At 43.9% G+C, this 10,561-nt stretch overlaps 1 protein-coding gene across 1 annotated transcript; it reads left to right on the plus strand.

Moving 5' to 3' along the window:
* The first annotated feature begins 2,269 nt into the window (after window positions 1-2,269).
* On the plus strand, window positions 2,270-2,998 carry LOC138899835 (uncharacterized). Its single transcript, XM_070186532.1, has one exon. It carries the CDS (start codon window positions 2,270-2,272, stop codon window positions 2,996-2,998), a length of 729 nt encoding a protein of 242 aa, XP_070042633.1.
* Window positions 2,999-10,561: the final 7,563 nt, after the last annotated feature.

Genomic DNA, 10,561 nt, shown 5'->3' on the forward strand with positions numbered 1-10,561 from the left:
TTTTGGGACCGTAGGTGCGGTTTGACTAGGCAGAACATATAAACATAAGGGTTCACTATTTTCTTCATTTTCTAACATTTTGAGCTTGGATTTTTGATGTTTTTGAGAGGATTTTCAAGGGGATTCTTGAGATTCAGGTCATTTGGAGGCCGATTTGCGAGGCAAAGGCGTATTGGAGTAGGGATTTGCTCGGATTGAGGTAAGTAACACTTCTAAACTTGGTTCTGAGGGTTCAAAACCCCGAACTTATGTGTTATGTGATTGGTATTGAGGTGACGCACATGCCAAGTGACGGGCGTGCGGGCATGCACCATGAGAATTGTGACCTGGTCGATTCCATGGAACTGTCAAGTGGTTAGATCTTGTTGATATCTGTGTTTTCATCATGTGATAAAGTGATTGAGCTGTCACTCATGCTAGATATCATGTTTAGGCTTTATGCCGGAATTGTTGGGACCCATAATGGTCGCTTCTTGCTGTTGTCTTACTGATTTCATTGATATTTAGTACTCTATCATATCCATTCATTTCATATCATATCTCAGTCTCTGTTGTTAATTATTGATACATCATGTCATTTTTTACGTGGTAGTATCATGACACTGTGAGCCCGTGAGAGAGAGACTGGAGAGATTGATGACTGAGTGAGGCCGAGGGCCTAATTATGAGTGACATTTATGGGATTGGGCTACACGCCGCAACGGTTATACAGATTTATGATAGCGCTTGGGCTAAAGGAGCCCCTCCGGAGTCTGCACATACCCCTAGTGAGTGCGATTGATTATATTGAGGGATGGATCTTCCCTGGACATGGATCTTGTCTGAAGCATTATATACCTGGACATGAATCTTCTCCACGGGCTGAATTGGCCCTACTCGGTACTGGGTGACTAATGGTCAGTGATGTATATATTCCGGGACGGATCTTCCCTGTGCCATATGGGCCATATACAGTACCGAGTGATTGAGCATTTGAGAGTGTGAGTACAAGAGGCTGTCAGCATGGTGTATCACATACAACATGTGCATTGGCATGCAGAAGTAGAGGAGTTATATTCTTCATATCATTCAGATTTGATCTACTTTACTGTTTTGAGTTATCTATCGAATTTGAAAGCATGTCTACATTTCTGTATTGTATTTCTATATTGAACTGTGCCGGTTGAGTTCGTCACTACTTTCAGTCCAAAGTTTGGATTTATTACTTATTGAGTTAGTTGTACTCACGCTACACCCTGCACCTCGTGTGTAGATCCAGGTGCTTACGGTCACGGCGATTGTTTTGTGTGGAGTTAGGATCTCGGGAGACTATCGAGGTAGCTACATGACATTCGCAGACCTTGACCCTTCTTCGTTATCTTTACTTGTATTTCAGTTGTTACTCTCTAGACATTGTATTAGACTATACTTTGTTGTAGATACTCATGTACTCGGTGACACCCTGATTTTGGGAGAGATTGTATTGGGCTGCGTATTTAATTGTTTTTTTTTCAAAGGTTTTCCTTAATTATTAATTGCTTCCGTAATTTTTCAAAGCTTTTGGTTATGTTGAAATAGTTGAGTAATTGGCTTGCCTAGTTCCACGATAGGCGCCATCACCATGGTTGGTTTTAGGTCGGGACAAGTTGTTTACATAGGTCTCATGAGTCATGAGCATGTTTAGTAGAGTCTTGCAGATCGGTACGGAGATGTTTGTACTTATCTTCGAGAGGCTGTCGAACCCTTAGGAAATTTCACATTCTTGTATTCTCGTCATGCGAATGTGTTGATTCTGGTAACTAAACTTCTGTTATTCTATTCTTTTATAGATGGTGAGGACACATACTATTGGGCAGGATGGACAATCACCAGTACCACCAGCTAGGGTCGCGAGAGGCCGAGGTCACGGTAGAGTCCGCGGTAGGGGTAGGGGTGCAGCTCGTACAATAGCTAGGGAAGCACCTGCAGAACCACCAGTCACTCCAGCTCAGGAGCCGGTACCCGATACTGTTGAGCCAGTGAGGCCAGCTCAGGCACCAGCTGTGCGCATTGTGATTCCAGGCCTTCAGGAGGCTATAGCCTAGATATTGACAGTTTGCACTGGCCTTGCTCAGGTGGTTTCAGCCCAGGACGCACCTGTCACTTCTCAGGCTGGGGGAGGTACTCATACCTTTGTCGCCCGTACTCCAGAGAAGGTAGTGCAGGGACTTCAGATACCGGGGGCACCACCCGTCCAGCCGGTTGCAGTTGCTCAGGCCCAGGTGATCCCGTTATGGTCGATGATGAGTAGATGAGACTTGAGAGATTTATGAGGCTACGAACTCCATCATTTAGCGGTGCTGAGTCAGAGGACGCTCAGGTCTTTCTAGATAAGTGGGAACGGATGTGTCAGACAACGGGTATTGTGGAGACCAGCAGGGTCTCGTTCACTACTTTTCAGTTTACTGGGGCTGCCTTCAGATGGTGGGAGGCTTATGAGAGGCGCAGGACGGTCGACGTAGCACTATTTATATGGCAGGATTTCTCCGTTCTCTTTTTGGAGAAGTTCGTGCCGCAGTCTCGCAGAGAGGAGCTGCACAGACAGTTTGAGCAGCTTCGTCAGGATGTCATGTCCGTGACGCAGTACGAGATAAAGTTTTCTGAATTGGCTCGTCACGCAGCTTTGTTGGTTCCCACTGATAGGGAGAGGATCAGAAGGTTCATTGATGGCCTCACATATCAGATGCAGTTGCTTATGACTAGGGATAGGGTATCTGGTGCTACCTTTGATGAGGTAGTCCACATTGCTCGACAGATAGAGATGGTCTGCATCCAGGAGCGAGTTGAGAGGGAGGCCAAGAGGCCTCGGGGGTTAGGAGGTTTTAGTGGTGTTCTTTCTGGAGGTCAATTCCACCACTACAGGGGTAATCCTTATAGGCATGCTCAAGCGGCTCGTCTAGTGCACCGTGGTGCATCATCCGGCCATGGTTCATATAGTACACACCAGGGCCCGTCATCTCTCAGTTCCCGTCCAGCTTAGAATTCGTCCCATGCACCTTCAGTTCAGGGCTCGTCAGCACCAGGTTCTTCTAGCTGGTATTCTAGTACTCAGGGCTCCCTCCAGCCCCAAACGCCATTTGCAAGGAGGGGTTGTTTCGAGTGTGGAGATATGGGTCACATCAAAAGGTATTGTCCCCACCTTACAAGAGGTCCATCTCAGTAGAGGAGTCAGCCTACGACTTTAGCACTCATTACTTCACCACCCGCCCAACCAACTCGGGGTGAAGCTTAGTCAACTAGGGGTCGCCCTAGAGGGGGAGGCCGATCAGGTGGCGGTCAGGCCCGATTCTATGCTATTTCTGCCAGACCAAATGTTGTTTCTTTAGACACAATGATCACAGGTATTGTCTCGATTTGCCACAGGGGTCCTCTATATTATTTGACCCTGGTTCCACTTATTCATATGTATCATCGTATTTTGATCATCATTTGGATATGCCGCGTGAGTCCTTAGTTTCATCTGTTCATGTCTTTATGCCCGTGGGCGATACTATTATTGTGGGCCGTGTATATCGGTCGTGTGTGGTGATTATTAGGGGATTGGAGACTAGAGTTGATCTTTTGTTGCATAGTATGGTTGATTTCGACGTGATCTTAGGTATGGATTGGTTGTCTCCATGTCATACCGTTCTAGATTATCACGCTAAGACCGTGACGTTGGCGATGTCGGGGTTGCCAAAGATTGAGTGGAGAGGTTCTCCAAACTATGTTCCTAGTAGAGTGATTTCATATTTGAAGGCCCAGCGGATGGTTGGGAAGGGTGGTTCGTCTTATTTGTCCTTTATGAGGGATGTTAGTGCTGATGCCCCTACTATTGATTCTGTTCCAGTGGTGCGGGAGTTTCCGGATGTGTTTCCTGTAGAACTGCAGGGAATGCCGCCCGATAGGAATATTGACTTTGGTACTAACTTGTTGCCGATCACTCAGCCCATTTCTATCCCACCGTATCATATGGCATCAGCTGAGTTAAAGGAATTGAAAGAGCAGCTTCTGGAACTCCTCGATTATTCGGCCTAGCGTGTCACCTTGGGTTGCACTAGTGCTGTTTGTGAAGAAGAAGGATGGTACTATGAGGATGTGCATTGATTATAGGCAGTTGAACAAAGTTATTATTGTCGCTTTGTGGAGGGTTTCTCGTGTATTGCATCACCCTTGACCAAATTGACCCAAAAGGGTACTCCTTTTAGGTGGTCAGATGAGTGTGAGGAGAGCTTTCAGAAGCTTAAGACTGCCTTGACCACAACTCTAGTTCTAGTTTTTCCATCAGCTTTAGGCTTTTATGCAGTGTATTGTGATGCTTCTCGGATCGACATTTGGTGTGTGTTGATGTAGGAGGGTAGAGTGATCGCTTATGCTTCGCGTCAATTGAAGCCTCATGAGAAGAACTACCTTGTTCATGATTTGGAGTTAGCTACCATCATTCATACATTGAAGATTTGGAGGCATTATCTCTACGGTGTATCTTGTGAGGTGTTTACGGATCATCAGAGTCTCCAGCACTTGTTCAAACAAAAGGATCTAAATTTGAGGCATCGAAGTTGGTTGGAGCTGCTAAAGGACTAGGATATGACCATTATGTATCATCCCTGAAATGCCAATGTAGTGGCCGATGCCTTGAGTAGGAAGGCGGTGAGTATGGGTAGTCTCATATTTATTCCCATTGGGGAGAGACCTCTTGCAGTTGATGTTCGGGTTTTGGCCAATAAGTTTGTGAGATTGGATATTTCGGAGCCCAGACGGGTTCTAGCTTGTGTGGTTTCTCGGTCTTCCTTATATGATCGTATCAGTGAGCGCCAGTATGATGATCCCCATTTGCTTGTTCTTAAGGACACGGTTCAGTACGGTGATGTCAGATGTGACTATTGGGGATGATGGGGTATTGAGGATGCAGGGTCGGATTTGTGTGCCCAATGTGGATGGGCTATGTGAGTTGATTCTTAAGGAGGCCCACAGTTTGCAGTATTCCATTCATCCGGGTGCCGCAAAGATATATCAGGACTTGAGGCAACACTATTGGTGGAGGAGAATGAATAAGGATATAGTGGGGTTTGTAGCTCGGTGCCTTAACTGTCAGCAAGTGAAGTATAAGCATCAGAGACCGGGTGGATTACTTCAGAGGTTAGAGATTCTAGAGTGGAAGTGGGAGCGGATCACCATGGATTTCGTAGTTGGGCTACCATGGACTTCGAGGAAGTTCGATTCTATTTGGGTGATTGTGGATCGGCTCACCAAGTCCACGCACTTCATTCCAGTTGGCACTACTTATTCTTCAGAGCAGTTAGCTGAGGTTTACATCCGAGAGATCGTCTGCCTTCATGGTGTGCTAGTGTCCATCATTTCAGATCGAGGCACGCAGTTTACATCACAGTTCTAGAGAGCAGTACAGCGAGATTTGGGCACCCAAGTTGAGTTGAGCACATCATTTCACCCTTAGATGGACGGGCAATCCCAGCGCACTATTCAGATTTTAGAGGACATGCTACGCGCTTGTGTCATTGATTTTGGGGGTTCTTAGGTTCAGTTTCTCCTACTCGCAGAGTTTTCCTACAATAACAGCTACCAATCGAGTATTCAGCTGGCTCTGTATGAGGCTTTGTATGGGAGACGGTGTAGATATTTAGTGGGTTAGTTCGAGCCGGGGGAGGCTAGGCTATTGGGTACTGACTTGGTTCAGGATGCATTGGACAAGGTTAAATTGATTCAGGAGCGGCTTCGCATGGCGCAGTCCTGACAGAAGAGTTATGCCGATAGGAATGTCCGTGATATTGCTTACATGGTTGGGGAGAAGGTCCTGCTGAAGGTTTCACCCATGAAGGGTGTTATGAGATTCGGGAGGAAGGGCAAGTTGAGCCCTCGGTTCACAGGGCCTTTTTAGTTACTTTAGAAGATTGGAGAGGTATCTTATAAGCTTGCCTTGCCACCTAGCTTGTCGAGTGTGCATTCATGTTTCCATGCTCCGGAAGTATGTTGGTGATCCGTCTCATAATTTGGGTTCAGTACAGTTCAGTTGGATGGTGATTTGACTTATGATGTAGAGCCTGTGGCCATTTTGGAGCGGTAGGTTCAGAAGTTGAGGTCAAAGGATATAGCTTCAGTGAAGGTGTAGTGGAGAGGTCAGTCTGTGGAGGAGGCTACTTGGGAGACCGAGCGGGAGATGCGGAACAAATATCCACGCCAATTTGAGACTCCAGGTATGTTTCTAGTCCCGTTCGAGGATGGACATTGGAGTATGTAACGATCCGGTCGATCGTTTCAAGAGTTGTAGCCCCATTCCCCAATTTACTACTCCAATTGTTCTCTACAGTTGTTATATGACTTACCGGGTTAGTTGGTTCGGGTCCGGAGAGATTTCATAGTGAATTGAGACACTTAGTCTCATAATGGAAACCTTAAGTTGGAAAAGTTGATCGGATGTTGACTTATGTGTAACCGACCCCGAATTTAAGTTTTGATAGTTCTGTTAGCTCCGTGGAGTGATTTTGGACTTAGGAGCGTGTTCGAATTGTGATTTGGAGGTCTGTAGTTGAATTAGGCTTGAAATAGCGAAAGTTGAATTCTAGGGAAGTTTGACAGGGAGTGGACTTTTTGATATCGGGGTCAGATTCTGATTTTGGAAGTTGGAGAAGGTCAATGGTGTCATTTGTGACTTGTGTGCAAAAATTGGGGTCAATCAGACGTGATTTGATAGGTTAGGCATCGATTGTAGAAATTTAGAAATTCAAAGTTCATTAGGCTTGAATCTATGTGCGATTCGTGGTTTTGATGTTGTTCAAGGTGATTTGAGGGTTTGACTAAGTTTGTATGATATTTTAAGACTTGTTGGTATATTTGGTTGAGGTCCCGGGGGCCTCGGGTTGATTTTTGGTGGTTAACAAATCAAGGTTTGAAGTTGAAGAGTTGCTGAAGTTTGAGAACTGATTGTGTAATCGCACCTACGGAGTGGGCACCGCAGGTGCGAGCCAGCAAAAGCGAGAAGGGAGCCGCAAAAGCAGGCCAGGAAGGAATTGGCAGAGGTCGCAGGTGCGAGGTCCTTTCCGCACCTGTGAGGCCGCAGATGCGGCGATGAGGGCGCATAAGTGGAGTGTGAAGGAGTTGAGGGGTGCAGGCTGCTTCCGCAAAAGTGGATCACGGGCCGCAGAAGTGCCTCCGCAGGTGCGAGCCCAGGTGAGTTAAGTGACTTCCGCAGGTGCGGAGTTTTCACCGCAAAAGTGGGATCGCAGAAGCAGATTTTGGGACCGCAGGTGCGGTTTGATTGGGCAGAACATATAAATATAAGGGTTCGCGATTTTCTTCATTTTCTAACATTTTGATATCGGATTTTGGAGGTTTTTGAGAGGATTTTCATTTGGAGGCCAATTTGCGAGGCAAAGGCCTATTGAGTAGCGATTTGCTCGGATTGAGGTAAGTAATACTTCTAAACTTGTTTCTGAGGGTTCGAAACCCCGAACTTATGTGTTATGTGATTGGTATTATGGTGACACACATGCCAAGTGACGGGTGTGCGGGCGTGCACCGTGAGAATTGTGACCTGGTCGATTCCATGGCACTGTCTAGTGGTTCTATCTTGTTGATATCCGTGTTTTCATCATGTGATAAAGTAATTGAGCTGTCACTCATGCTAGATATCATGTTTAGGCTTTATGTCAGAATTGTTGGGATCCATAGTGGTCATTTCTTGCTGTTGTCTTACTGATTTCATTGATATTTTGTATTCAGTCATATTCATTCATTTCATATCATATCTCAGTCTCTGTTGTTAATTATTGATACATCATGTCATTTTTTACGTGGTAGTATCATGACACTGTGAGCCCGTGAGAGAGAGACTGGAGAGATTGATGACCGAGTGAGGCCGAGGGCCTGATTATGAGTAACATTTATGGGATTGGGCTACACGCCGCAGTGGTTATACGGATTTATGATAGCGCTTGGGCTGAAGGAGCCCCTCTAGAGTCTGCACACAACCCCAGTGAGCGTGGTTAATTATATTGAAGGATGGATCTGACCTGGACATGGATCTTGTCCGAAGCATTATATACCCGGAGATGGATTTTCTCCATGGGCTGGATTGGCCCTACTCGGTACTGGGACTGATGGTCAGTAATGTATATATTTCGGGAAGGATCTTCCCTAGGCCGTATGGGCCATATACAGTACCGAGTGATTGAGCATTTGAGAGTGTGAGCACATGAGGCTATCAGCATGGCACATCATATACAGCATGTGCATGGCATGCAGTAGTAGAGGAGTTATAATCTTCATATCTTTCAGATTTGATCTACTTTACTGTTTGGAGTTATCTATCGAATTTAAAAGCATGTCTACCTTTCTGTAATGTATTTCTATATGGAACTGTGCCGGTTGAGTTCGTCACTACTTTCAGTCAAAAGTTTGGATTTGTTACTTATTGAGTTGGTTGTACTCACGCTACACCCTGCACCTCGTGTGCAAATCCAGGTGCTTACGGTCACAACGACAGCTGAGTGTGGAGTCAGTATCTCGGGAGACTATCGAGGTAGCTGCATGACGTTCGTAGACCTTGACCCTTCTTCGTTATCTTTACTTGTATTTCAGTTTTTACTTTATAGACATTGTATTAGACTATACTCAGTTGTAGATGCTCATGTACTCGGTGACACCCCGGTTTTGGGAAAGATTGTATTGGGCTGCGTATTTATTTCTCTTTTTTTCCAAAGGTTTTGCTTCCGTAATTTTTCAAAGCTTTTGGTTATGTTGAAATAGTTGAGTAATTGGTTTGCCTAGTTCCACGATAGGCGCCATAACGACGGTTGGTTTTGGGTCGTGACAACTTCTTTGTATTGCACATGTTATTGAGCTGCACATGTTATTCAAAATGAGGATCTTTTTGACTTAAAAATATTGTTACTACTTCACTGAGGTTAGTCAGGATACTTACTGAGTACATGGAGTCGGCTGTACTCACACTACACTTCTGCACCTTACGTGCAGATCTAAGAGCTGAGCTGTTGTGGATGATGAAAGCTAGCATTGAAGATGTACCTAGATTCCAGATATAAGTTGTTGACGACCAATTTTGGCTCTCCCTTTTAAAATTAATTTATTTATACTTAATGATTTGCAATAAATATTTTGAAAATATTTTCTAATAACTAATACCTATTTTTACAAAGGAATTAAGTATTAATGGTGTTGAAATTAATAATTTAGTATTATAATTACAAAGTATATCATACTTACTATTTTAATAACCTTTATATACATTACATAGGTTTTATAATTAATTTAATAAATTATTCCTTAATTTCTAGTTAATTAGATTACAATTTTAATAATTAAAAAATTAATAGGCTACCATTGCAATCTCCTAATTAAACATAAAGTGTCTACCATTTAAATAAAGAACGTCCCAATAACCAAACCCAAAGCCAAAATCTGACTCAGGTCCAACCCTTTCCTCTCCACCTTCGCGATCCCTGCCACCCTCTCTTAGCCAATCAAATCGTGCCACATCACCCGTCACTCCCACTCACGAAACAAGCACAAACCATCTGAGACGTCGATCCAAACTATCAACGGTCTATGTTTATCCCCATTTTCTTTTAATTTTGAGCCTCCTACCAGATATTATCACAGCCGTTGGATCACACAGATCCAATGCTTCCCGTAGTTTTTCATAAAAATCTTTTAAAATCCAAATTTCAGGGTCGTTGATCTAAAGAATCAACGGCCGAGATCCCTTCCCTCAACATTCACCGCCAGGGATGACCCAACCCCCTCAAACCCTAAATCATTTCCCTACTTCCCAGCTGCCCCTTTCCCTTTCCTCTCTTATTTCTCTCAAATGAGATGACCAAATCGGTCATAGACCTTGCACAAATTTGTGTAAGGTGACAAATCCTAATCCCGAATCATTCTTTCTGCTTCCCTATCAGTGATTCCTGCTTGTTTTCTTTCTTTTTCAACATTGAGATATAAAATCTTTAAATCTGAAAACCCTAACCCCAAAAACGAAACTTCAAATCACCCGTGGTCTTTCAAATTCATGGCATGCATGGCCATCCGTCTTGTCTCTGTACTTCAAATCTCGATGTTTTCTTTTCGTTTTCATCATTTAATTTCAAAAGCCCCAATATTGAAATCACAGACCAAAAAATAAAATCTCAAATCGTCTGAGATTTCTTGTGTTCTTTCAAGTCAAAGCACATGAGAGGCCTCATCAGAACTTCATCATGAAGATTCTGTACCCAGAGGTAAAACATAGTGACCTATGGGTTTTGGGCTTTGTCCGATAGGTCATTTCCATCAACAGTCTACACTCCACTCAGGTGAAATCAACTATTGTTTTTCACCTCTACTCTTCTTTGATTTTCACTTGATTTTCTTGCATCATCAACCTTTCCTCACTTTCCACTCACCAATTTGAATCTGCCGGAACCCTAGTGTTGATACCCGATTTTGTTCTCATATTTTCTAAAAAATATATATACTTTCAAAACATCATTTTTATATCATCATTTAGTTTACAAATCTATACAATCATTTTTCTATAATTTCCTATAAT

The sequence above is a fragment of the Nicotiana tomentosiformis genome, chromosome 10 (genome assembly GCF_000390325.3).
Source record: "Nicotiana tomentosiformis chromosome 10, ASM39032v3, whole genome shotgun sequence".
Taxonomy (NCBI): domain Eukaryota; kingdom Viridiplantae; phylum Streptophyta; class Magnoliopsida; order Solanales; family Solanaceae; genus Nicotiana; species Nicotiana tomentosiformis.

What these genes read in the sequence shown, in the direction of transcription:
- LOC138899835 (XM_070186532.1), top strand. Translation starts at nt 2,270, where the DNA reads ATGAGACTTGAGAGATTTATGAGGCTACGAACTCCATCATTTAGCGGT.